This window comes from Equus przewalskii, chromosome 9 (genome assembly GCF_037783145.1).
Source record: "Equus przewalskii isolate Varuska chromosome 9, EquPr2, whole genome shotgun sequence".
In the NCBI taxonomy this organism is placed as follows: Eukaryota; Metazoa; Chordata; class Mammalia; order Perissodactyla; family Equidae; genus Equus; species Equus przewalskii.
This window is the reverse complement of record NC_091839.1, coordinates 18,791,666-18,818,883: the sequence shown is the minus strand read 5'-3', so window position 1 is coordinate 18,818,883 and position 27,218 is coordinate 18,791,666. Positions and strand designations below refer to the sequence as shown.

General features: G+C 52.8%; 2 protein-coding genes, 1 long non-coding RNA gene and 1 other non-coding gene across 7 annotated transcripts; 1 reads left to right on the top strand and 3 right to left on the bottom strand.

Annotated features, from left to right (window-relative positions):
• Window positions 1-336: 336 nt before the first annotated feature.
• On the bottom strand, window positions 337-12,790 carry FCGRT (Fc gamma receptor and transporter). 4 transcript variants are annotated; one of them, XM_070633159.1, is made up of 7 exons: window positions 12,589-12,790; window positions 11,739-11,810; window positions 10,882-11,133; window positions 10,527-10,802; window positions 1,688-1,957; window positions 977-1,093; window positions 337-662 (listed from the first exon to the last, which is right to left on the bottom strand). In XM_070633159.1, exons 1-7 carry the CDS (start codon window positions 12,611-12,613, stop codon window positions 583-585), a joined length of 1,092 nt encoding a protein of 363 aa, XP_070489260.1. In that variant the 5' UTR covers window positions 12,614-12,790; the 3' UTR covers window positions 337-582. The 4 variants fall into 4 exon arrangements, with proteins under 4 accessions (XP_070489260.1, XP_070489259.1, XP_070489261.1 ...); XM_070633158.1 differs by having other exon boundaries at window positions 10,882-11,136; window positions 12,589-12,786; XM_070633160.1 differs by having other exon boundaries at window positions 10,882-11,136; window positions 12,247-12,603.
• An 8,099-nt stretch (window positions 12,791-20,889) lies between these two features.
• Window positions 20,890-22,877, top strand: LOC139085511 (uncharacterized). The gene is made up of 2 exons (XR_011543851.1): window positions 20,890-21,111; window positions 21,522-22,877. It is a non-coding gene; the product is annotated as an uncharacterized lncRNA (long non-coding RNA).
• On the bottom strand, window positions 22,162-24,438 carry RPS11 (ribosomal protein S11). Its single transcript, XM_008523780.2, has 5 exons — window positions 24,191-24,438; window positions 23,404-23,535; window positions 23,147-23,222; window positions 22,748-22,877; window positions 22,162-22,337 (listed from the first exon to the last, which is right to left on the bottom strand). The coding sequence occupies exons 1-5, from the start codon at window positions 24,203-24,205 to the stop codon at window positions 22,214-22,216; spliced, it is 477 nt and encodes a 158-aa protein (XP_008522002.1). The 5' UTR covers window positions 24,206-24,438; the 3' UTR covers window positions 22,162-22,213.
• LOC139073763 (small nucleolar RNA SNORD35) lies at window positions 22,983-23,070 on the bottom strand. Its single transcript, XR_011522751.1, has one exon. It is a non-coding gene; the product is annotated as a small nucleolar RNA SNORD35 (small nucleolar RNA).
• Window positions 24,439-27,218: the final 2,780 nt, after the last annotated feature.

The following is a 27,218-nucleotide window of genomic DNA, read 5'->3' as shown; positions in this document are numbered from 1 at the left end:
GACGGTTTAAGAAAGAGGGGAACCAAGGGGCCAGAGGAAGCACCCCCTTCCCTCAAAGAGGGAACAGTTCTTCTCTTCTGCTCCATCAAGAGGGATTCAGGGTCAGACTCCAGCCAAGAATTCCTCAAGATGCCTGGCACAGTGTAGGCATTCAGTAAATATTTGTGAAATTTAATGAATGAAAAATACATGAGTTCGTACAGAAAATTGGAGATTCCACCATGCAACATGTTAGCCTCAGGAGAGACTTGAAGCCCCGGGCTTACACCATTTGTTCCCCCCACCCATTCTCTTGCCTCCCCTGCCTAAAAAGTTGAAATGATGAGAACACAATGATTCGGGCCCAAATTCATGTTATACATGGAGGTGGAAGAGAGCCATACATATCAGGAGAGGAAACTGAGGCAGACCACAGGAGTAGGAATCCAGAGGGAGGACGTCGGGCTCAGGACTCCTTCTGGAGGCTCAGAAATACCAGGATTCCAGGAGGTCTCACAGCATGAAAGGAACCTGACTACATTAGCTGGTGGCAGCCAGGCTGGGGGAGGGGGTCAAGAAGTTGCTGGGAATGCATTTTAGATCCTAAGAGTCAGCATCCTTGGGCAGGCCAGGAGCAGGCAGGAGGGCCCCTATATCGTCTCCCCGGAGAGAGATCCAAGGGGCTGAGGAAAGAGGAAGGAAGGGAGGTCATCAGAATCTCCGAGCTCTTCTGGGTCTCTGACTGCCCCTCCCCCACGTGTCTGTGTGTGTGTGTGTGTGTGTGTGTGTCTTTCTCTCCCTCATTCTGTCTTACTCTCTGGGTTTCTGACCCCCTCTGAATCTGTTTCACCCCTCCAGTTCTCTGTCCCCACTTCTCCCTGGGGCTCTCTCACTCTCTAGATCTGTGTGTCCCGCCCCCCCAGGACTGTGTCCGTCCCCCTCCCTTTTGGGGTCTCTGCCCCTCTCTCTGAGGCTCCCTCCTCTTCCTGCCCCACACCTGGCAGCCCCTTCCTCATCCTCCACCACAGCAGCGCTCCTCCTGCAGCTAGCACCAAGAGCAGTAAGACGCCGACGACGATTCCAACCACTTGCATCGGGGACTTGGCTGGTGATTCTGCAGCCGGAGAACGGGAGATGTTGAATGGACCCTCTACCCCATCTGAGTCAGGACAGGGGACCAGGGGTTCTCAGTCCCTCCCAACCTCAGAGATCCCAGCACCAAGTTTTGGGAAGTAGGTATGGACAGAGGAAAGGCTGGTCAGCTGATGTTCTGGGTCTGGGCGGGATGCTCCCAGGTTGGAGGTAAGAACCAGCCATAGCAAGAGTGTCAGTCACACCGGCCAAGGGACCTGTGGCAGCAGGGTGGGCGTTGTTCCAACTTGGAGAGGAAGGGCAGGCACAGGGCACAGAGCAGCAGAATGTCAGACCAATGGAGGACCGGCAGCAGCAGACAACGAATGGTCAGACTCCATGAAGACCAGCAGCAGCAAGACGGAAGGCAGTCAGACTTGGGGAGGACAAGCAGCATAGGACAGAAGACTGTCAGCTTTGGGAGAACTGGCAATAGCAGCTCACGATGACGCAGTCAGACTCAAGGAGGGCTGGCAGCAGTGGGGTGGAAGGTGGTCAGACTCAGGAAGGATGGCTGCAGCAGAGGGGACAAAAGGCAGCCAGAAATAGGGAGTATCGTCACCCAGTGGGCCCTCACCCAGCTCCACAGTGAGGGGCTGTGCCAGCCCCGCGTGCTGCACCCAGCAGCGGTAGTGGTATTCGTCGCCGCTTTTGACTGTCAGCGACGACCAAGCATAGAAGGAGCCGTCGCCGTTGGGGCCAAGGTCGCCCTCGCCAGAGCCAGCTGCCAGCCCGTTCCGTAGAAATCGCAGCTGCAGCTCCGGCGGGTAGAAGGAGAAGGCACTGCACGTGAGCACAGAAAAGCCGGGGCTGCCCGGTCGGGCCTTCAGGCGCATGGAGGGCGGCTCTGCAGAGAAACAGGCAGACAGGCCTAAGCCCCAAGCCCACGAACCCCCAGGGCCAGGCCCAGTGCAGGGCTGGATTCCTTCCACCATGCCCAGCAGGCCCCTACCCTGTGCCCTGCACTGTGCTGAGCCTGGAGAATACAGTGGTAAAGAGGAAAGGAGCTTCCCAGGGGGACAGAGACTCAACCTATCCACCGTGAGGGCCGCCATCTCTCATCCATTCCTTCCTACAACAGAACATACTGGGTATCTCTCATGTGCCAGACACTCTTCTAGGCACTGGGGACACAGCAGTGGACAAGACAGACAGAAGTCCCTGGCACCATGGAGCTTATGTTCTAATGAGGGGGGAGAGAAAAACATTTGTACAGATAAATGAAAGGGAAACATATCATGAAAGTGTTTCGATGAGGGGATATAAGACAGAGTCTACAGTCATTAAAAAGAAAGTAAGAGGAGGGGCTGGCCTGGTGGCACAGTGGTTACATTTGCACACTCTGCTTTAGTGGCGTGGGGTTCATGGGTTCAGATCCTGGGCATGGACCTATGCACCACTTATCAAGCCATGCTGTGGCTGGCGTCCCACATATAAAGTAGAGGAAGATGGGCACAGATGTTAGCTCAGGGCCAGTCTTCCTCAGCAAAAAGAGGAGGATTGGTGGTGGATGTTAGCTTAGGGCCAATCTCCCTCAAAAAAAAAAGTAAGAGGTATTATGAAAAATTTCATGCCAATGCATTTGAAAGTTTAAATGAACTGGACAAATTCCTGAGAAATACAACGTTCCAAAACTGACACAAGAAGAAATTAAAAACTTGAATAGTCCTACAACTATTTAAAATTTTTAGTCCATAATTTAAAACTTTTCAACAAATAAAATTCCAGGTCCAGAAGACATCATTGGTGAATTCTTCAAAACAACTAAGGAAGAACTGATGGTACTCTTACGCAAATTCTTCCAGGGAATAGAAAAAGAGGAAAACACTCCCAACACATTTTATGAAACTAGCGTAACCTTAATAACTAAACCTCACAAGGACATAACAAGAAAAGGAATTTAAGACCAATATATCTCACGAACATAAACTCAAAATCCCTAAACAAAATATTAGCAGATAGAATCACACAACTTATATAAATGACAATATAAATGATTATGATCAAGTGAAGTTTGTCCTGGGAATGCAAGGTTGGTTTAACATTTGGAAATCAGTTAATGTAATTCGCCCCATTAGAAAAGGAGGGAAAAAGCAAAATGCTCACTTGACAAAATTCAGCACCATTCAAAAAACAAAACAAAAAAACTCTTAGCAAACTAGGAGCTGAAGAGGACTTCCTCAATTTGGCAACGGGCATCAAGAAAAAACCTATAACTAACATCATACTTAACGGTAAAATGTTGAATTCTTTCTCTGTGAATTTGAATACAAGATGTTCATTATCACCACCCTATCCAACACTGTCCTGGAGATCCTAGCCAGTGCAATAAGATGAGAAAAAGAAATAAAAGTTATTAAAATTCGAGAAAAAAAATAAATGAAACATGTCAAAGATGACATGATCCAAAAGAATCTACACAAAATTAAGAGATATAACTGAATTCAGCAAAATTTCTGGATACAAGGAAATATATAAAAATCAATAGTATTTCTATAAACTAGTTACAAACAATTAGAAAATGAAATTTTTAGGAATTACCATTTATGGAAGTACCGAAAAAATGTCTAATACTTAGGAATAAACCTAACCAAAGAGGTGTGAGCCCTCTACACTAAAAACTACAAAATATCACTGAGAGAAGTTAAAGGACGTCTAAATGAGTAAAGGGATATACCGTTTTCACAGATTAGGAGACAATATTGTTAAGATGTCAGTTCTCCCCTCATTGATCTATAGACACAATTCAACCACAATCAAAATTCCAACAGGATTTTCTTTTGGTAGAAGTGCATATAGAAATGCAAATGATCTAGCAAAACCAAGGGTATAAAGCTGGGGAACTTAACTCGATACTAGTTAAGGGAGATACTAGACAGTAGGTACGAGATATCGCAACTTCCTATAAAGGTACATTAATCAAGAGGGTGAGGTGTTGGTGCAAGTTGAGTGCAACAGATCAGTGGACTAGAAGAGAGAGTCTGGACGTGGATCCACACCCAGTTTAAGACTAAGGTTCCACTCCACCTCAGCAGGGGAGAGAGAGGAGAGCAGATGGTGGTCTTGTCACAAATGATGCTCGGCCAACTGGATCTCCACAGGAGGGACAAATGAACCGTGACCCCCGACCTCACACCATTACACACAACTAACTCGAGATGCATCGCACAGCCATGTGTGAAAGCCATTTGTCAGCGGAGCTTCCGGAAGAAGACACAACAGCACACCTTTACGAGAGGAGAGCTTTCTTAAAGAGAACACACCAAAGAGCTGTGGAATAAAAGACTGATAAGTGGATCTTCATTAAAATTAAGAACTTTCGTTCATCAAAAGTTTTCACTAAGGGAGTGAAAAGACAAGGTGTGGAATGGGAGAAGGTATTTCCAACAGAAACATCTGATATATCCACAAGACTCATATCTAGAATATATTAAGAACTCCAATAAGAAAAAAAGACAAGGGGCCAGCCCAGTGGCATAAGGTTAAGTTCGTGCGCTCTGCTTCGGCAGCTTGGGGTTCACAGGTTTGGATCCCAGGCGCAGACTTAGCACTGCTCGTTAAGCCATGCTGTGGCGGCATCCCACAGACAAAATAGAGGAAGATGGGCATAGATGTTAGTTCAGGGCCAATCTTCCTCACCAAAAAAGAAAGAAAAAAAATTAAAGATGCTGTAATGGATGAATGGACAAGACAGTGGCGTGAGAGACAATAACGAGAGTGGGATGGTGACACACTTGAGCCAGGGTGCTCAGGGAGGGCCCAGCTGAAGAGCTGATATCCAAGATCACAAGTGAAGCATGAGAAGGACCCAGTCATGGCAGGATCCCAAGGAAGAGAATCACAAGCAGAGGGAAGGGCAGGTGCAAACGCCCTGAGGAAGGCAAGAACCTACCGTGTTGGAGGGAATGAAGAAGGCCACTGTCCCTGGGGCGCTGTGAAATTACAGTGGCGGAGGGCAGCAGGACCGTACAGGGCTTACAGGCCACGGAGCAGAGTTTGGATTTTAGTCTAAGACCAGAGGAAGGTGTTGGAGGATTCCAAGCAGTGGCAGGATGGGAGCTCATTAATGTTTGAAAACATTCCTCTGACGGCCAGATAGAGGACGGTCTCTATTGACGGGCGAGATGGAGGCTGGGATTGCAATGGGGTGGCCGCTGAGGACAAAAGAGCCCTAATTCCAGCCCCGGAGAATTCCCCAGACATGCGCGTAATTACAGCTCAGAGGGACGCGGGCAGTAAGGGAGGTCACACGAGTGTGGCGGGCACCGGCAGGAGCCCAAAGAAGCAAGGAAAGGCCACAGGGCCAGAGGAATCTCCCTGGCTGGGACCCCAGTGGAACTGGGAGGAGAACAGTGAGGGGGAGGAAATGGGAGGGTTGGTGTGAGCGCAAGGGGCCCCGGCTGAGTGGAGCAGGGGGAGAAACGGGAGGCTGAGGAGAGGGTCAGAGGCCACGCCACACGGGGCCTCGAGCCAGGCTGGGGGTTGAACCGTGTCCTGGGGGCTCTGGGAGCCGAGGGAGGGCCGTGTGCGGGAGAGGGCCGGCATCAGCTCTGGGGGTACAAAGGCCCCCTCAGAGTTGAGTGGTGTCAGGGAATGGATGGAGCGGAGACACCAGAGGCCAGGAGGAGGCCGGGGTGATGATGCTCCAGGGTTGGAGGATGGGGTAGGAGCTGGGGAGGGCGCCTGAAGAGGAGGGGAGGCCTCTGAGGCGGCCAGAAGGAGAAGGGCGAAGGAGGGCATTCCAGACAACCGCAAGAAAGCCTGCTGTGTTCCAGAAATGGCCACCGGCCTGGGGGGGAGGGGCCTCGGGGCAGGAGGAGCAGTCAGAGCATATAAGTCAGGCAGAAAGGTCGGTCATCCCCAGACGATGAAAGACTGTGATCACCAGGCTGAGGGGCTGGGGCCCTGTCCCAGCGAGGGGAGCGTGGAGTCAGATGTGGGTGTAGAAAGACCTCTCTGGATATATAGTCCATGTGCTTATATTTTTAAAAAATGGAAGAATGACAGCCAGCCCTGATGGCCTAGTGGTTAAAGTTCGGCGCACTCCGCTTCGGCGGCCCAGGATCGTGTCCTGGTTGTGGTACCGCACCACCTGTCCATCAGTAGCTGTGCTGTGGCGGCGGCCGCCATGGAAGAACTAGAAGAACCTACAACTAGAATATACAATCACTCACCAGGGCTTTGGGGAGGGGAAATAAAGGAAGATTGGCAACCGATGTTAGCTCAGGGCGAATCTTTCAAAAAAAAAAAAAAGGAAGGGTGAGTCAAAAACTAAAAAATTATTATCACGGGGGAGAGAAGAGAAAGGGTGGAGGGGACAGGGACAGGAGCAAGACGTCTGTGAATGCACCTGATGGCATAGATTCGTCTCTGGAACCCTGTAATTGTTTTGGAAAATTGTTAAAAGTGTGAAAACAAATGAAAAAAGAAAAGCAATATCTAAAGATGAAAAGGAACATGAAAGAAATGAACCTCAAGCTGATGCTTTCACACAGAGACAGGAATTAATTCAAATAATGTTAAAACACATTAAATTGACTCTATATCCCTTTACGGTTACAACCTAAGCACCAAATAAACAACCAAGAAATTTTTAGGGCCGGCCCCATGGCACAGCGGTTAAGTTCAGCATGTTCCGCTTTGGCAACCCAGGTCTGCAGGTTTGGATCCTGACCTACACTACTCATCAGCCATGCTGTGGTGGTGACCCACATATAAAATAGAGGAAGACTGGCACAGATGTTAGCTCAGGGCCAGTCTTCCTCAGCAAAAAAAGAGGAGGATTGGTGGCAGATGTTAGCTCTGGGCTAATCTTCCGCAGCAAAAAAAGAAAAAAAAGAAATTTTTAATTGTTTTCAGTAATCAATCAGATTGTTGGTAATACACACACACATAATAGCTTGGAGCAAGTAAGGAATTATGTTAATGTCATTAGGAAACAAAATTTTCAGAGTAAACCAAAAGAAATACAAACACAAAATCAAAGAAGTTTTAAGTAAGACCCCACCAAAATTTAAATGTGACCTGTCAATATCAGCATGAACTCATGATATATCTTCCCTTTACAAAATAAACTTTGAGGCGAGGATGTGGAGAAATTGGAACGCTTGTGCACTGCTGGTGGAAATTTAAAATAGTGCAGCCACTGTAGAAAACCGTAGGGCAGTTCCTCAAAAAAGCAAAAATAGAATTCCATACGGTCGGGCCACTCCACGTCTAGGTACAGACCCAGAGGAACTGAAAGCAGGGGTTGAAGAGATATTTTTACACCCGTGTTTGTAGCAGCATTTTTCACAACAGGCAAAAAGCTGGACGCCACCCAAGTGGCCCTGAGCAGATGATGGATAAGCAAAATGTGGTGTATGTACACAATGGGGTATTGTTCAGCCTTAAAAAGGAAGGAAATTTGGACACATGTTACAACATGGATGCAGCTTGAGGACATTATATGAAGCCACAAAAGGACGAACGCCGTACGATTCCGCTAACGCGAGGTCCCCAGAGCTGTCAAATTCAGAGACAGAAAGGGGAAGGCTGTTGCCAAGGGCTAGAGGGAAGGGAGGACGGGGTGTTAGTGTTGAGAGGGGACCGAGCTTTAGCTTTGCAAGATGAAAAGAGTTCTGGCAATGGACGGTGGTGATGGTCGCACAACGACGTGAATGTACTTAATGCCACTGAATTATACACTTCATAATGGTTCCAATGGTAAATTCTATGTTGTGTGTATTTTACTGCAATTAAAAGTAACAAAAACTTATTCAGCTTCTAGTTGCAAGTTTGTAGCCTGTAACAACATCTCCCCAATTTCCCCATCCCTGCCCCCAGCCCCTAGTAACCACCATTTCACTCTGTTTTTGTGAGTTTGGGTTTTTTTAGATTCCACATATAAGGGAGATCATATGGTATTTGTCTTTCTCTGTCTGGCTCATCTCACCGAGCATAATGTCCTCAAGGTGCACCCACGTTGCGGCAAATGGTGGGATTTCCCTCTTTTTCATGGCTGAACAATATTCCACTGTGTTTATATGCCACATTTTCTCTATCCATTCATCCGCTGACAGACACTCAGGTGGTTTTCAGATCTTGGCTATTGTAAATAATGCTACAATGCACATGGGATGCAACCCGAAGATGAATGAGCCCTGCAGATCTAAGGCGCAGCACGGTGATTATAGCCAACAATCCTGGATTACATGCTTCGACATTGCTAACAGACCAGATCTTAAATGTTCTCACCACAAAAAAGAAATGATAATTCTGTGACTGTGATGGAGGTGTTAGCTACAGCTAACACAGTAATTATGTAGCAGTATACACATGTATCAAAGCGACAGGCTGTACGCCTGAAACTTACACAACGTTATATGTCAATTATATCTCGATAAAAAAATAAAATAAAAAATTTCAAAGCAAAAATAATAAAATTTGAATCTATAGTTATTTTGAAACAAAAAGTTAAAAATAAAATTAAATGTCTGCTTTCCAGCTCTGTCACCTGTAAAGGCCCACAATCGTCAACCCAGCAGCAATGAACACTGCCGGCAACTAGACTGCGGTCTCGAAATACCATTTCCCACTCAGGGAACCAGGGCTCCGTGGAGAAACGGCTCATTCCAGGATCGGGCGGGGCAAGAAGAGACGAGCTGGAAGGTCTTTCTTTCTACACTGCAAAGCAGCTAGGAAAAAGGACCAGAGTCACGTGAAAGGACTCAGGAGCCAATGTGAAGCCCCTCTCAATAGTTTAAGATGGTTCAGCGTGAGTTTCAAAAGGAATAAGATCTGAAATGGGTTAAAATACAGAAGATCCATGAGTTCAGAATAATACTTAAAATAAAACAGAACTTAAAATAAAAATTCCCCTTGAAGGCTGATAGCTGATGACCACTTTTCAGAATTCCAGATAAATGAATGAAGAAGGTATGAAAGAAGTCGAATTATCGTCTTTTATGGGCTGGATCGTGTTCCCCCAAAATTCCTATGTTGAGGCCTTGACCCCCCAGCACCTTAGAATGGGACTGTCTTTGGAAATAAGGCCTTCAAAGAGGGAGTGAAGTTAAATGAGGTCATTAGGGTGGGCCCTGATCCAGCAGGACTGGTGCCCTTATAAAAAAGAGGAGATCAGGACACCGACGTGCAGAGGGAAGGTCATGTGAGGACACGGGAAGCAGAAGGCAGCCGTCTACAAGCCGAGGAGAAACCAATCCTGCCATTGCCTCAATCTCAGACTTCCGGCCTCAGAATGGTGAGAAAATTAATTTCTGTTATTTCTGTGCTGTTTGTTATGGCAGCCCCGACAGATTAACACGCCATCGCTTTGTACCTTCCAATGAAACAAGGGATCAAGGCGAGGACCACGGATGGCTGCTATCACGAGGAGAAAACCTGACAGAGAACTTCACAACTATATGCCTGGACCCAGAGGTCCACCAGAACAGCCCAGAGATGACCAGACACACAGGCCGGGTGCACACGGACACGCACGCCAAACCCCCCGGAAAGTTTCCTTGCCAGAAAAATCGAACCGGAACGTGATCAAGCCTCTACATCGGGGGCGACCAGTTTACAGGAGAACAGATAGAGGACCATGTTCAGCAACATCTCAGGGATTCAGGAGCACAAACGACTCACTTTCTTCAAAGCAGAATTGCAAAGAAAAAAAAAAAAACCAGAGAGATAGACCGACAGATTAAAAGACACTGACGATCACAAAAATTAAGATCACAGAAATTAACTCAAAATGGATCATGGACCTAAACCTAAAACGCCAGACTATAAAACTCCGAGAAGCTATCATAGGAGAAGATCTTGGCGTCCTCGGGTTTGGGGATGATTTCGGAAACACGATCCTCGGAAGAAAAGGTGGTGAGTGGGAGTTTACTAAAATCAAAAACTGCTGCTCTGAGAAAAACACTGTGAAGAGAAGGAAAAGACGAGCCCCCGACTGGGAAGAAATAGTTGCAAAACAAATCTGATGACGGACTGGGACCCCAAATATACACAGAAGTCTTAAAACTCAACAATAAAAATTTAAAAAGACACTGAAGAGATGGATGGACTCATTGAAAGGAGCGACCCTCACATGGCTCCTGATTCAAAGTTTGAAAAAACAGATAAGACGATCAGGGAAATGTCATCGCGAACCCGGCCCCTGAGGATGTTAGGGAACCGTAGTTAATTACTTGCAGGTGTGATAATGGTGGAGACAAATAAAGCTGGACGGGTCTGATGAGGACATTGAGGCAAGGGTGCCGGGAGCCATGGAGCCTTGTGAGCAGGGGGTGGGGGGCAGGTTCAGCTCTGGGTATGGAAAGAGCCTATGGGGCCGTGTGGGGGATGAGTGGCAGTGGGGGGAGGGGTGCAGGCGGGCCGTGGGGAGGCAGACAGCGTGGCGAGCAGGGAATCGGGAGGCAGCTCACCCTTCCACTCGAGGTTCCCACGGCCCCTCTCCAGATGCCCCAGCAGCCTGTGGGGACAGGAGTAGAGCAGAAAGGTCTTCTCATTGTTGACCGCGTCAGCCTGCCGTGCCCACCTCTGACCGATGGCCAGGGCCTCAGGCCAGTCCCCATTCCAGGCGCCCAGCTTGAGGTCGAACTCCATGAAGTCCTCGCCGTCCAGGGCGAACTTGGCCACGGGCACGGAGGTGTTGTCGGGGTTCAGCTCGCAGCCCAGCAGACCCTGCAGGGTGTGGGGACCTGGGGTGCCCGCACGCAGGTGAGCGGAGCTCAGGAGCAGGGGCCCCTCCTCCCTCAGACCCGGGAGCCCCGGTCTCACCTTCTTCCGTCAAGACCTGGAAAGCGTCCAGGAAGAGCTTCTCTTTCTTCCTCAGGTCTGTGGTCTCTTTCTCCCAATACCAGGACACCTGGTTTTCCCAGACCCAAGCCCCGCAGGGCTCCGCCTGGGCTCGCAGGTTGTTATAGCTCAGGTACTGCTGGGGACCCAGCCAGCCCGACACCCAGAAGGCGGGAGCCCCGGGGGCAGGGGAGGACACGGCGGTGAAGTGGTACAGGAGGGACGGCCGGCTCTCTGCTGGAGAGAAACGGGTGAAGAGAGCAGGAGGGGGGTGGGGGCTGGACGGGGAGCCGGACAGACAGAAAGAAAGAGAGAGAAGACTCAACCCCAGAGAGACGGGACAGACCCGGGGAGGGGGGGGGGACCGACCCAGACAGAGAAGGACAGACCCACAGACAAGGGGACAGATCCAGAGAGGAAGGGGCAGACCCAGAGTCAGGCAGACAGATCCAGAGTCAGGGGGTCAGACACAGTGAGGCTGGCAGACCCGGGCGGGGGGGGGGGGGGGGGGGACGGGGGGACGACAGACCCAGAGAGAGGAAGACAGACCCAGGGAGAAGGGGACAGAGCCAGAAATGGGGAGACAGACCCAGAGTGAGGGGGACAGACCCAGAGTCAGGCAGACAGACCCAGAGGGAAGGGGACAGGTGGTTCCCAGGCACACCCGGGAGGCGGAGGGAGAAAGTGACAAACACGGGGAAGGCGGCGACCGAGGAGGTGTCCGGCTCGAGGGAGCCCCCCGACTTCGCTGCCTTCGCTCTTTCCCTGCCGTCGAACCCCACCCCACCCCGCCCCAACCCCGATTCCCCGATCCCCGACCCGGGCCGACGGCCACTCACCTGCGCGCAGGGTCCCGGGCAGGAGGAAGAGCAGGAGGAGAAGAGGGGGGACCCGCATCCTGAGAGGGAGACCTGGGCGGGAGGGGGCGCGTGACCGCTCGGGCCCCCCGCCCCGCCCCCTCCTCCCCCGGCTCGGCCACCACGCGGGCGCCCCGGGGTGCGGGCTGCGGGCGCGCTGCAGGTGGGTGAACACGGCGCCCTTCTCCTCGGTGAACTTTCACCCCTTAACTTGATCCCCGGCGGTTAATTAATTACAGAGCCGCTCGGGCTGAGATTCCTTCCTCGGAGCTCGGCTCCGCCTCCGCCTCCTCTCTCGGGCTGGGGACTCGGGGCCCCAGACTCCTCCCCCTTCTCCTCCCTGGGACCCGGGAACCTCGCGCCCCAGCCCCTCCTCCCTCGAACCCTGCAGTCCAGGCCCCCGATCCCGTCCTCCCTGGGCCCCCTCCTGCCTCCGATCCCCCCTCCCGCCGCCCCGGAGCCCCGGGTCCCGGCCCCCCGCTCAGCTTACTGCAGCCACGTCCCTTCCCGCCTGCAGCCCCAGCCGACTCCCGTGACTGGAGACCCCAGTTCCTCTCTTACATCCTGTCCGGAGATGGCTCCCCGACTCGGGAACAGCCAACCCCGCCCCCCAGCTGCCGGGCACACCCCGGGCCCCGCGCCTGGCCTCGCCCCCTGCCCGCCTCTGGAAAACTTTTGTCTTTCTTCTTCTTCTTTTTATTTTTTGTCTCTTTCTCTGTGGCTCCCATTTTTGACATTGAGGCCGTCAGCCAGCCAGCGAATTCGTGACAGAGCTGGAAATCAACCCCCTGGGGGTCCCGAATCTGGAGATCTCTGCGGGTTCCCTTCTTACCCCATTGCACCCCCCAGGCCTTCATTGGCTCCTGCTACAGTGGAAGGTCTCCAGATGCCTCTGTATTTCCTCCCGCCAACTCCTCCCTGAAGTGTCCCCTTAAAGTGCTCCTGCAGCTTTTTGCGTCTTCTGATATGACCTCAGCGACACGCAGTCCCAATGTACGACGTTCATGCTTAGAAATCACGCCCCACCCCCCCACTCCCGTCCCTCACCCCCAGCCCGCCTCCTGCTCTAACCTTCCATTCGTTTTATTGCATCAAATGCACAAAACGTAAGTGACACGAAGTGCACTCAGTGTTGTACAACCATCACCACTATCTGGTTCTGGAACTTTTCATCACCCCAAGAGGAAACCCCCATACATATTAAGCAGCCTCTCCTCGTCCCCAGCCCCTGGCAGCCACTAATCTCCTTTTTGTCTCTGTAAATTTGCCTATTCTGGACATTTCCTATAAATGGAATCCTGCAATATCGTGGCTTTCTGTGTCTGGCTTCTTCCACACAGCTGACTGTTTTGAAGGTTTATCCAGGTTGTAACATGTGTCAGCTTCATTCCTTTTCATGGGTGAATACTATTCCATTTTACAGATCTGCCACATCTTGTTTACCCAGTCATCAGTCGATGGACATTTTGGTTGCTTCTACTTTTTGGCTATGATGAATAATGCTGCTGTGAACATTTTTGTACAAGTTTTTTTGGTTTGCTTTTGGGTTTTTGGGGGTTTTTTTGAGGAAGATTAGCCTTGAGTTAACTGCTGCCAATCCTCCTCTTTTTGCTGAGGAAGACTGGCCCTGAGCTAACATTCGTGCCCATCTTCCTCTCCTTTCTATGTGGGACACCTGCCACAGCATGGCATGCCAAGTGGTGCCATGTCTGCAAGGGAGCCTAACTGGTGAACCCTGGGCCACGGATGCAGAACGTGCGAAGTGACCACTGTGCCACTGGGCCGGCTCAAGTTTTTCTTTTTTTAAGTCTGCTTTTTCTCCCCAAATCCCCCCAGTACATAGTTGCTTTTTTTTTTTTTCAGTTGTGGGTCCTTCTAGTGGGACCCACATGTAGGATACCGCCTCAGCATGGCCTGATGAGTGGTGCCATGTCTGCACCCAGGACCCGAACCGGCAAGATTCCAGATGGATCCATGTCCGTGCCCAGGATCTGAACTGGGCTGCCAAAGCGGAGTGTGCAAACTTAACCACTCTGCTATGGGACCGGCCCCTAAGTATGCTTTTTTTTTTTTGGTGAGGAAGATTGGCCCTGAGCTAACATCTGTTGCCAATTTTCCTCTTTTTTTTTCCCTTTTTTCTTTTTCCCCAAAGCCCCAGCACATAGTTGTATATCCTAGATGTAGGTCATTCTAGCTCTTCTATGTGGGACACCGCCATGGCACGGCTTGATGAGTGGCGTGTAGGTCTGTGCCCAGGATCCGAACCAGTGAATTCTGGACTGCTGAAGCGGAGCGCTTGAACTTAACCACTGGGCCACCGGGCCGGCCAGTACAAGTGTTTGTTTGAATAGCTATTTCCACTTCTTTGGGGTTGCTAGCTCATATGATGCATTAGTCAGGGTTCTCTGGAGAAACAGAATCAACGGGATGTGTATATGCACATATAGAAAGAGACTTATTTCAAGGAATTAGCTCACGTGGTCGTACAGGCTTGCCGAGTCCAAAATCTGATAGGGTGGCCGGCAGGCTGGGGCCTCAGGAAAGAGCTGCAGTTCAAGTCCAAAGGCTGGAGAGCCAGGAAGAGCTGACGTTGCAGATAAAACTCAAAGGTGGCAGAATTCCCTCTTCCTTTGGGGGACGTCAGTTCTTTCTTCTATTCAGGCCTTCAACTGATTGAATGCGGCCCACCCGCGTTATGGAAGGCAGTCTGCTTTACTCAGAGTCCGCTGATTTCAGTGTAAATCTCATCCAAAAATACCCTCACAGAAACATCCAGAGTAATGTTTGATCAAACATCTGGACGCTGCAGCCCAGCCAAGTGGGTACATGAAATGAACCATTAGAGGTGGTAAATCTGTGCTCTTTCGTCACTTTCCTTGGGTCCTGCTAGAATATCCACTGGCCCAGCCAAGGGTCCCCCTAGAATGATCTGAAGGCTCCTGCTTTCACGTCCCATGAATCCTGTTACAGCACCTGTTGGTCTTTCCTAAAATACCCTGAGGAATCTGTCATGCCCAGCTGTCCCCTCTTTGTCTCTAGGGATCCGGCTATGTCTCCGGGGCACTCTTCCAGCAGCCCCTGGGCTTTTATTTTAAAGGCTCTCAGGTCCCTACTGGGGCATTCCTTGGGCCCTGATTTATAGTGCCCACCATCCTGTGACGATGCCTCCCAGGACCTGCTAGACTTTTCCTAGAAGCTTGAAAACCTGGGGCCCCACTTGTGATTCACTTTAAGATGCCCCAGAACTCATCTAAATGCTCCCTGAGCCCTAACATAATGTCCCTGTCGTCCACTCTGAGGCCTGTTGCCCATTAGGATGGTCTCAAGACCCCAGCGCCAGGCGGGCACTGCCCCCAGAGCCGCACTGCATCCCTCACTCTGCCGTGATAACCGGCTCTAATGCCAGTGCCCCTGGAGTCCTGCAGGACCATCGCCAGAGGCCCCCACCCTGCCCCTGGGTCTCCAATAATCTCAGGGCCCCACTCTCATGCTTCTTCGATCCTCTGAGAGTGTCCTGAGACCCAGTAATGATATCTTCAGGAGCCTATGCTGATGTCCCACAGAGTCAGCCACTCCACCCCTGGAATTCAGCTAAACCAGTCCTGAGCCCTCCCCTAACCGTGCTGCCCTGGCTCCAGGACGGCCCGAGGGCCTCAGCCCCAGACCCTTCTCTGCGTGGCCCTGCAGTTTCTGCTGTAAAGCTGAACGGTGTCCCCAAACCCACTCCCGGGTTCTCTCTGTTATTGTCCCTCACCAGGCCCCGACCTACCCACGAAAGACAGACAGACAGACAGACAGACACAGAGGGAGGGAGGTAGATAGACAGATAGATAGATGATAGACAGATAGATAGATGATAGAAAAATGATAGATAGAAAGAAAGAAAGAAAAAGAAAGAAAGAAAGAAAGAAAGAAAGAAAGAAAGAAAGAAAGAAAGAAAGAAAAAGAAAGAAAAAAAAGAAAGAGAAAAAGAAAGAAAGAAAGAAATAGACAAACAGGTAGGGAGGCAGGCAGACAGATAGATGCACAGATGGACAGGTAGTCACCCAGACAGACAGACAGACAGACAGATAGGCAGGTAGATAGACAGATAAATAGATAGACAGACAGAAAAATAGACAGGTACGTAGGCAGGCAGACAGACAGATAAGTATATAGATGATGATAGATAGAAATATAAGGAGGGAGAGGCCGGCCCCGTGGCCGAGCGGTTAAGTTCACGTGCTCCGCTTCAGCGGCCCGGGGTTTCGCCAGTTTGGATCCTGGGCGCAGACACGACGCCACTCATCAGGCAACACTGAGGCAGCGTCCCACATGCCACAACTAGAAGGACCCACAACGAAGAATATACAACTATGTACTGGGGGGCTTTGGGGAGAAAAAGGAAAAAAATTTTAAAAAATCTTTAAAAAAAAAAGCTTTCACAACTTCTAAAAAAAAAGAAAAACAAAGAGAAAAAAAAGAAAAAGAAAGAGGTAGATAGGCAAAGCAGACAGACACAAAGATGGACCAGTAGACAGACATACAGACAGAGATAAACAGATAGGCAGAAAAGCAGATAGAAACAATTAGACAGACCCTCCGGCACCTGCTGTAACCTCCCTCTCTGGCAAGAAACCTCACCCGTTTCCCAGGAACTCGGCATCACACCCCTTCCATACCCCGCCCCACGTTTGGCAAGCCTCAGGCTCCCTCGCCCTGGGGGCCCTGAGAGCTTTAGATAGCCTGGGTCCCACCCTGACGGTTAAAATGCCCCCAGGAGTCTTCTCTATTGCCTAGATAACGCCTAAATAACTAAATAATTTTAGTGCCTAAAGTAACGCCACTAGAGCCCTGATGACAAGTCCTTGGGCTCCTGCCACCATGCTCCCAGGACCCTAATGCGTGGCCCCAGGTCCATCTGTGACGCTCACATCTGGCTCAGCTGACCTTCAGCTCCTGCCTCAGACATCTCTGGGCATCTCTTCTGGGTGTCCTGGGTCCGGCGATAATCTCATCCGCTGTCACTTCCACACCTCTCAGGACCCTATGCTAATACCCACTGGGTCCTGCCAAAAAGTCCTTTGAAGTTCCTGATAAAACGTCCCCAGGACCTGGCAACACTCTCCCCACTGTGCGCTCAGAGGACCCCTGGACCCCAATGAAACGGGTACAGTCTTCCCTGATGTGGCCTTGAGGGTCACCAAAATGGCGTTGGGGTGTCCCCTCTAAGTCCTCTGGGCCCTGCCAGGACCCAATTAGAATGCCTCTTAGTTAGGGCCGGCCTGGTGGTGCAGTGGTTAAGTTCGCACGTTCTGCTTCGGCGGCCTGGGGTTCCGCCAATTTGGATCCTGGGTGCAGACGTGGCACCGCTTGGCAAGCCATGCTGTGGTAGGCATCCCACATATAAAGTGGAGGAAGATGGGCACGGATGTTAGCTCAGGGCCAGTCTTCCTCAGCAAAAAAGAGAAGGTTTGGCAGCAGATGTTAGCTCAGGGCTAATCTTCCTAAAAAAAAAAAAAAAAAAGAATGCCCCTTAGCCACACCATGAAGTCTTCAGGGTCGCATGAGGACATACCAAGAGGCTGCTCCGCTGTGTCCCGGAACCACCCAAGTGTCCTGTGGGGCTCTGGGAAAACCTGCCTCCCAGGATGCTGCTCCGGCGCCATCTGCACCGGGCCTGGATCACTGCATTAGTATCCTGTTGCTGCTGTAACCCGTGACCACAAACTCAGTGGCTTAAAGCAGCACGAATGTGTGATCTTACAGTTCCGGAGGTCAGACACCCGAAATGGTCCCCAGGGCTGGCTCCTTCTGTAGGCTCCAGGGGCGAGTCCCTTTCCTGGCCTCTTCCAGCTTCTAGCACCGCCTGCATCCCTCAGCGCGTGGCCCCGTCCTCCAGCTTCAACGCCAGCAGCCTGGCACCTTCTCTCCTCTCTGTCCCCTGTGTCCACCCTTACCTCTCTCTCTGACTCTGACCCTCCCCCCTCCCTTTTCTCAGGACCCTTGTGATTATGTTCCAGGATCATCTCCCATCTCAAGGTCCTGAGTTTAATCACCTCTGCAAGGTCCCTTTTATCATACAAGGTCACATATTTACAGGTTTGGGGGAATTAGGGCATAGAAGACTTCGGGGGGCCATTACCCAGCCTACCACGGTCACCAAGGACACCCTCCCTTGCCCCGGCTAGAACCTCCCCATTCTCACCCCTTCTCTCTCCTGTCATGTGGCCCCAGGGTTTAGCCAAGAGGCCTCTCAGAGGTCTCCCCAAACACTCCCCCAATGTCCCTCCTTCCAGCTTCAAAAGGAAAAGCCCTCGAGGTCCCTTAATGCCCACCGGGAAGCAATCCCTTTCGGGTGCCTGAGGCCCTGCTGTGTCTCGGGGCTCATTGACAGCATCCACTATCTCCTATCTTATCCCCAGGGTCCTGTTCTCACGTCCCCAGGGGCCCACTGTAAAGCCATGGCGAGACTGTGGCAGGACCGCTTCCTATTCTGTGGGCCCGATGCCAAATGAAAACCTGGGGCCCCTTGTTCCAATTTCAAGACATTCAGGCAGAGCATTAAACGACGCGTAGGTCCCTCTCAACCACGGCTCTCACGGTGCGGGGAGCTCGCCCAGGAAGCTGCCGCGGCCCCTGGGGTCTGTGTGCTATAAATGGCCACAGGCGGCTCTGAGCTGTGCTCCTGCACCGGTGTCGCCCGCACATCCGTCTCTCCCCTCGGCACCTACCCCGTGGTGCCCCCTACTGACCCCAGGAGGCAATCACACCGCATTCGGAATCCAATCCGGCTTCTTCCAGGTGAGCTGTTCTGAGCCTCGGTTTCTTTCTCTGCAAAAGGAGGATGATAACGGCGCCTACCTCAGCACAGAGGCTTCGGCGAGTCAAAGGGTTGGCACGGGGCACACAGTAGGGGACAGGAGTGACACCTGTTCCCCTTAATGCCCCCCTCCAGGGTCACCCTGGATCGTGGGCTCTCAGACGCCGGGCCCTGATCTGTCTTGCTCACTCTCACATCCCCAGACGCCAGCACAGTAAATATTTGTGGAATGAATGCAGACAATAATGCATGACCCTGGGCTGGTCCGAGATGCCCCCAAAACTCTTCGAGAATGGCCTTAGTGTCCTGCTAGAACGTTCTAGCAGGATCTATTGCCGCCCCTGAAACACTCCACAGGTGTCTGTTGTAATATGTACTAGAGCTGGGACCTGCTGTAATGCTAGACCCTGGGGTTTGCCCATGAGGGGCTCAGGGCGGCGCGAATGCCCACGGCAGACACTCGATTCCATTTCCCTGGACTCCCCTCCAGACCTTGGGGCCTGCTGTGACAAGCACAGGGTCATGAGACGCTATGGTCCCACCAAGATCTGCCTTTTGTCATGTCAGAGGCTTGACCCCTGCTGTCATCGTAAACCCAGGACCCTGCTATGAAACTGTGCCTGGAGCTAAGTTCTTTGCAAAATGGCAATGCCACCGGGGCCTCCTAGGAGAGGCATGCGACAGAATATTCCAGAAGCATGCTAAGACAGACTCCAGATCCCATGCCAAACCAGCAGGGCTTGCTATAATAGACCCAGGACTCCACAACCATGTAATACCTCTGGGGCCACCTGCCAAGGCCTCTTGTCCTTGGGCCTGCCTGAAGGGACCCAGGACCTGCTAGACCCTAGCCACCCCTGGGCCCTTCTCTAACCGCAGGCTCAGGGCTCCAGGATACTTACTTTGCTAAGAAATATCACTTCCTAGAACGAGTTCTATCCCATTAACACACGTGAGCCCGTTTCATCCTCCCAGTGGGGCAGGCAGGCAAGAACCCATTTTACAGATCAGAAAACTGAGGCTCTGTGGTTGGGGGAGTTCCCCGTCCAAGGTCACGCAGCTGTCGAGCGACAGGACTAGAATTCGGAACAGAGCCAGCAGTCTCCACGCTCACACGGGGAGGACTCTGCTCACGTCCACTGCTTCTGGTTCCTCCACACCCTGAACCCGGGGGTTAAGCCCGCCCTGTGAGAACGTGGGGATTGGACTTGAAGTGAATTCATTCGCTCAGCTCAACAGGTCAGAGTGTTTACAACTGTTCCAGGCGCTGGGGGTGCGGGGATCTCTGCCCCTGGAGCTCCAGGGTCAACAGGGAAACTAGTAAAGATGCTGTCGTACACGATTTGCACAACACACATGCGAACACACCATCAACAGGCGACACCTGTGCAGGACACGGAGCCGGGAGCAGTGATTGGGAGGGTCGGAGGCTGTGCAAGTGGCAGGAGGTGGGTGAGAATTGGAGACTGAGGCGCGGATAGGCCTCCCAGCCGAGGCACAGGAGGCGGGAGGCGCAGATCTGGGGGCGCGGGGGCAGGCAGCCAGAGGAAGGGAGGGGAGAGCAGGGGGCAGAGGGCGGAGGGGGAAACAGGAGGCTGTGCCCCGGCCCGGGATTCTCTCTCTTGTCTGTCACCCGGCTCCCAGAAGGGCAGACACAGCGTCACCCACTCCTCAGGTGAGAACTGGGGCCAGGCCGGAGGTCTCTCCTTGGTCTCTGGACCCATTGGGCTCATCAGAGGTGGCCCCCAACACACGCCAGGCACATGCCCCACCCGAGACCAGGTAGCCTGATGCGATGGGGTGCCAAGGAGACGCCCCAGTGACCGCCGGGAGGAAACAGGGGAGCTGGGCTGTTGTTGTTGTAAACACGGCGTCCCCACCCCGAACGGAAACACCTGCGGCAGGGGGGGCCGCTCGAGCAGCCTCCATCCTTCTCTGGGTCTCCAGCCCCCTCCCTCTGGGATCTCCATCCCCTCCCTCCTGGGGCTCGGTTCCCTCCTCCTCTCGGGATCTCTTACTCCCCCATCTCTGTCCCCCTCTCTCAGGGTCTCCAGCCCTCCGGCACGGGGTGGGGCGCGCTCGCAGGCTGAAACTCCGGGCGGCGCCCCCTCCTGACCCGTCCCTGCCCCTTCCTGCCCTCTTTGATGCGGCCCCACTTCCTCTGGCAGGAACCCCCGCCCTCGCTGGGCCTGGGTAAAAAGGAGCCGCCGGGCCGGTCCAGAGGCGGCGTCCGTCCGTGGAGGCAGCAGCGGCTCGTCTCTCCCCACGGCCCTGTCTCCCAACCCTTGTACCAGTGCTGTGCCTCGGTCCCTGGTACAGGCATGGGGGGCAGGGACCTGGGGGCACCAGCAGCGCCGGGCCGGAGGGGTGAAGCCCGAGGGGTGCCTCCAGCATCCCCCTCTGCCTCTGCGCCTCCGTCTCTGCCCTCGGCTCCCACAGGTCCTCGCCTCCTCTCCCTGTCGTCTCTGACTTCTCCAGTCTACACCTGCCGCCTCCTGCCTGTCATCTCTAACGAAGCGATGCTCGAGGTCCATCTGTTTCTGAAATCTGACGGTTCGTCCCTACCTGCGGTTTGGGTCCCTGCTCGGTGTCCAGCTGAGCCGTCTGCCTTGATTCTCTCATTTCTGTATCTGGCACTCAAGGTCCCCCTCCTAACTGTCAACCTCTCCCGTTTTCCTCTGAGGCTCAAGGTCGCTGTCTGGCTGTCCATTATCTTACCCTAACTTTGCCTGGCCCTGTCCCCACTCTCCCATCTCCCATGTCTCTCCTCACCCAAGGTGCCCCCCGCCACCCCGGCTGTCCCTCCCTCCCTTACTCCCCATGGGTCCCACTTCCAGGGCCTCCCTACCCGTTTCTGAGCAGCCCGCAACCCCGCCTGGCCGAGCTGGGTTCCAGGGGGGCTCCAGGGTGGCCTCCCGGGCAGACTTGCTCTCGAGGCCAATTTCCTTACTTGGATTTTTCAGGCAAAAGGTTTCCAGAACCTGAGGCCTGGAGCCCAGCTGTTCCCTGGGACTTTGGGCAGAGAACTCGCCCCCTGGATGAGTCTGCTCATCTGTGACCCGGCATCATGTCCACTTAGGTGGGGGCAGTGGGGCTCACAGGGGAGAGCACCTGCGTTATTTCCCTGGCCCACCCTGTCCCTGTCTGGGGAGACAAGGAGGCCCAGGTCGAAAACCCCCATAGTGCAGAGCCAGGCGACTGCGGACCTGTCGAGCCCACCCAACCCCCCAAGAGGCCCAGAGTGTGGCTCTTCCTCCTCCCGTCCCCACGGAGGCCAGAAAGGGCCTAGACCAGTCTAGAGAACCCAGGAGCCTCCGCCCTCACTCACTTCCTCCCCAGAGACTGGGGTGGGGGGGGGGGCAGTTCGACGACAGGTAGAACAACTTATTTATTTCGACACCAAGAGAAGACGCAGAGAGAAGGGCAGCATCCCAACACGGCTTTTGTCTTCACCCGCAGATGAGAGCCAGAGGCAGAAAGTGGCTCCCATTCCCATCCTTGTGCCCCCAGAGAATGAAAACGAACCCCTCCTTCACCTCAACCTCTTGCTCAATTCCCAGGCAGTCCCCTCCCCCAAGAAGGGCAGACACCCCGAGCCTGGCCTGTGGCTGAGAAAATAACTTTATTTTGTTTGGGGGAGCAGGCAGGCATCGTCTCAGAACTTCTGGAACTGCTTCTTGGTGCCGGCGGCCTTGGTGACCTTGAGCACATTGAAGCGCACGGTCTTGCTTAGGGGCCGGCACTCGCCCACTGTGACAATGTCGCCAATCTGGACGTCCCTGTGGAGGCGGGCAGCCGGTGTGTCACCACGGGGGGGTGAGGGGAGCCCCCAGAGGAGAGCCTCACATGTCCAGTTCCATCTGCCTCCTAGCCATTATTCATTGAGCACAAACTATGTGCAAGGCGCGTGCCCAGCCCAATGCTGGAGAGGATACTAACCTGCCCGGACTTCTCGGGGCAGGTCCTCTCCATCTGACACAAAACTCGAGGTTCCCAAGGATGGTGGCCTGCTTATAGCAGCCTCGTCATTGCCCCCGTTCCCAAGAGCTTTCTACCTCCCCCCGCAGCCAGGGCATCCTGGCAAGCCCCGGTCAGGCCCCATGTCACTCAGACTCGAGCGCAGACCAGCCCTTCCTCTCTGCCTCGGAGGTTGGCTGGCCTGGGCCACCTGGGGGACCCCGGTGCTCACCTGAAGCAGGGGGACAGGTGCACGGACATGTTCTTGTGGCGCTTCTCAAAGCGGTTGTACTTCCGGATGTAGTGGAGGTAGTCTCGACGGATGACAATGGTCCTCTGCATCTTCATCTTGGTCACCACACCTGGCGGGGAGGGGACAGACTGTGGTCAGGCGCTCCCCCCAACCCGAGGAGGAGGAGCCTTGGAGCGCCCAGGGCATGCCAGGAATCGGGAGCTGCAGAGCTCTGTTTCTGGCATTAGCTGTGCCAAGCGGCTTTCTCAGCAGTGCCCGTGGCAGGCATCTGCACACCATCGTGAGGACAGACATCATCTGCCAGTGACCCCTGGAACCAGGAGTCCGCATGTCCCCAGCCCCCCCAAACCCAGGAGGCCCCCAGAGGTGCCCACTTACCAGACAGGATCCGCCCTCGGATGGAGACATTACCGGTAAACGGGCATTTCTTGTCAATGTAGGTGCCCTCAATGGCCTGAAAAAGAAGAGGAAAGAGTGAGCCTCCAACAGGTAGTTCCTGGAAAGAAAAGGGGGCGTGGCCTCAGGGACAAGAACTACAATTCCCAGCAGCCCCGGGAGCAGCCACGCAGAGGTGGGCAGGGCAACTCAGCCGGGGCACACGTGGGGCTCACTCTTTCCTCTGAGAGTCCCCCTACCTCCTTGGGCGTCTTGAAGCCCAGCCCGATGTTCTTGTAGTATCGCGGGAGCTTCTCCTTGGCAGTCTCTCCCAGCAGGACCCTCTTCTTATTTTGAAAGATAGTCGGCTGCTTCTGGTAGGCGCGCTCGGTCTGCGAGGAGGAGGGAGCTGGTGAGCTGGTAAATCGCGAGCTGTCAGCCACCAGGTCTGGAAGCCTTCTAGGAACCCCCAAATCCTTCCTCTCCAGCACGGACTCCCCAAACGCTCCTCCAGGGCCCAAGGACCCAGAATGACCCTCTAAGACACTCTCACCACAAATCCACTCCTCATTCACACTCAGCCCTCAACCTGGGGGTCACTTCAGCGCTCACGCTCCAAAACACCTCCCACCGCCTGCAGAAGTCACCCCTGAGAACCCATAGGGACAGAACCATCCCGCTAACACCCGGGACACCGCTCAGCATAAATTATGCTGCGAGAAACCAGGACCCCTACCCGGGATTCGCTCCTTAGCTGAGATATACGGCTGCAGAATTAATACCCAAACGAGGGGCTCCCCGGATGAACCCTTATACTCAAAAGGATTAACCCCAAGGCCCACGGCCTGCAGAAAACCACCCCGGAAACCGGGACGCTTAACAAGACAACTTCTAAAAGGCATGAGCCTCCATGTGCGGAGCCCCCAGGGTGCAAGAGGCGCCGGTCGAGATTAACGCAGACACGCGTCCTCTGCTCGAGTGGACCCCCGGGCGATCGAGGACGCCCCGGGCTAACAATAAGCGGAGGCGCCAGCCCTGAACCCGCACCTGAATGTCCGCCATCTTCCCGGCCGCCGGAAAAAAAGGAAAGCCGCGCGGCGCCCGGGTTTCCTTATCGGCTGCGCAGGGGCTAGAGAGGAAGTGACGAAAGGGGGAGGGGCAGCAGGGTTTGGGGCGGTGCCTTGGGCGCCACTCTGATTGACGGGCGGCCCTCACCAAACACGCAATTCGGAGACGGCGCCGACGCCGCCATGATGGTTAAGGGCAGAGGGGAGGGAAGCCGCGGACGCTGTCTCGCGATAGTCAGGGCGTCCCTGCACTGGCGCGCTAATTCACGTCGGGAAGGCGTGGTCAGCCTTGAGCCCGGTCTACATTATCGCGAGAGTTATAGGGAGGCGGGCATGATTCTGCGGGGCTAGGATCATGTTGGGTGTGGGGACCGCGTGGCTGTATCCGGGGTGGTTGCGGCCATCTTTTTGCGGGGCGGGCGACGCCGCCATCTTTGTGAGGGGCGGGCATTGCCCTTGAGCTTTTTGAAGTTTAATGAAAATTGTTCCCTGTGTCCCAGATAATAGTTTACTGGGAAAAAAGCCCTTTTGCTGATTTTCTCTCTGCAACAGCGCTGTCCAATAGAACTTTCCGCTGTGATGGAAATGTGCCATATGTACGCTGTCCACTGCGGTAGCCGCTGGCGCTTGAAATGTGGCCTGTGCGACTGAGGACCAGAATTAACTTTATTTAATTTTGTTAGATTTAAATTTAAATCGCCACATCGGGCTAATGCCTACTGGGTTGGGCACTGTAGATCTATAACTGGATACTAATTTATTATTTAAGAAACTCTTAGGAAGCAGAATCTTAGGAAGCAATTGCCATGGGCCAGAGGCATTGTGCTAATAGTCTATTATTCTTCTCGTTTTCTAGATGGGGAAGTTGAGGCACAGATGCTCCAGGTTTCGCAGAAAATGAGAGGCAGAGGTGGGCAGTCTGGCTTCAGAGTTCTTGATAACCTACCTTTAAAGAAGGAACCCTGGTGTCCTTTTTATAGTCAGCCCACACTTTTGTGCACCTATTGTGTACCTGCCGTCGTGGGCCACCGGCAGTGGGGCAACAACCTGGTGTCTCAGGCCAACCCGGGCAGCTGTCCACACTCTCACCGATTCAGACCTTGTTGCAAGATTTCAAACTCCCGAGCTTGGCGCAGATGAATCGTGTGCCTCTCCCCTTAGTCTTGGTCTGGTTTATCTGAGTGTTTCCTTGTTCAGTGTTACTCTGTCTCTAGAAATGCATGTTCGGCTGCTCCTCCCACCCCATAGGAATTACTGCTATTATCCCATTTGATAGGACAGGAGGAGGACGCTGAGGCTCAGAGAGCAGGGGTCACCTCTCAGGGTCACCCCTTTAGCCAAAGGCAGTCAGCAAATGAGCCCAGGAGGATCTGAGGCCTCAGCTCTTTTTTCCCCTTTCGGAAATTGCCTCTTAAATTGTAAAGCAGATAGGGAAGGACAGAAATACTCGTGGATTATTAAACTAAAAACTAAAACCCAGAAAGATTCCCACCCCGCCCCGCACCTCCCAGAGTGTTCTCCAGCCCTCTAGCTGAGGCTTCGCATTCATCAGAGACCTCAAATTTAAGCTTTTGCTAGTGTTGCTGAGCAAGGGCTGGCCACCTGGTGCACATAAAGAGAAGATCCAGAGGCCGGCCCGGTGGTGCAGCGGTTAAGTTCGCATGTTCGGCTTCTCAGCAGCCTGGGGTTCTCTGGTTCAGATCCTGGGTGTGGACATGGCACCGCTTGGCAAGCCATGCTGTGGTAGGCGTCCCACATAGAAAGTAGAGGAAGATGGGCACGGATGTGAGCTCAGGGCCAGTCTTCCTCAGCAAAAAGAGGAGGATTGGCAGTAGTTAGCTCAGGACTAATCTTCCTCAAAAAAAAAAAAAAAAAAGAGAAGAGCCAATTATTAAAGCATCAGCCTTCAGGAAAACAAAAATAGCTTTATGTGCAAGATCGATCTGCAAGGAGACAGGAGAGATATACTCTCAGATCCCCGATCCAGGCTTGGGGCAAAATTTATGGGATCAAGGCCAGGGCCATCTGAAGTGCGGAGATGGGTGACTGGAGGTGAGGAGACGTGAGGTCATGATGATCTGTGCAGCGTAGTCAAGCTTCATGGCTCTTCATAGGACATGGCCACAAAATGGTGATGTTAGCATGATCTGAGGGTGGAGTTTTCAAGCCTTTGACATCAGAAGGGTCATTTATCGGGCATTTGTGCAGGCCCATTTGATGGGTTGGTGGTCTCAACTGGCCTGAACTGGAGAAGGGGTCTCAGTTCCTGAGAAAACCACCCTTAATTACTCTGTTGATGGCGTCGGTTGAACTGGTCCTAGAGAGTCCATGGTTACACGAGTCTGTCCCAGTTCAACACACAAAGATGCACCGAGCTGATAATCAACATATACAAGACTTAAATTTGTCTTTATTCTGGCAAACAGCCTGTGAATTAATCATTTAAGAATAAATCCTGGTATATGACCTTATATTTGTGTGGGTGTGTTTAAATACGTTTTCTTTTAAAAAGAAAAGTTGATTTCTTCCATGTAAATATTTAAACTATACCTCCTAGGAAGCCCCCAAATAAATCCCACTTGATTTGAGAATTTAGCATATGATGCAAGATGCAATTAAATCCACAGGGAATACACAGTATATTCAATAACTTTGTGTTAAGACAATTGTGTGGCCATCTGTGTGGCAGGAGATCATAGCAACATTCTTGCTGGGCTTTAAGCTTAGCAAGAAGAAGTACAAATGGGTGGCTGAGAAATATGCGATCTGCTGATTCTCATAAATTACTGTACTAGATTGTTTGTGCTTTGGAATCAAAGGCCGGAAGGGAGTATCTTACCGAGCATGAAGGCAAGGGGCTTAGAAACGCTGGGCCCTTGCAGGAACGGAACGCCGTCTGCGTAACTTGCCTATTGCTCCTAGCATGCTCCCTAAGGGAACGGCCTTGGGTAGGGCTGGTGTACGTTGAAGGGAGGCAGACTAGAACTGCTGAGCTTTGACTTGCATAT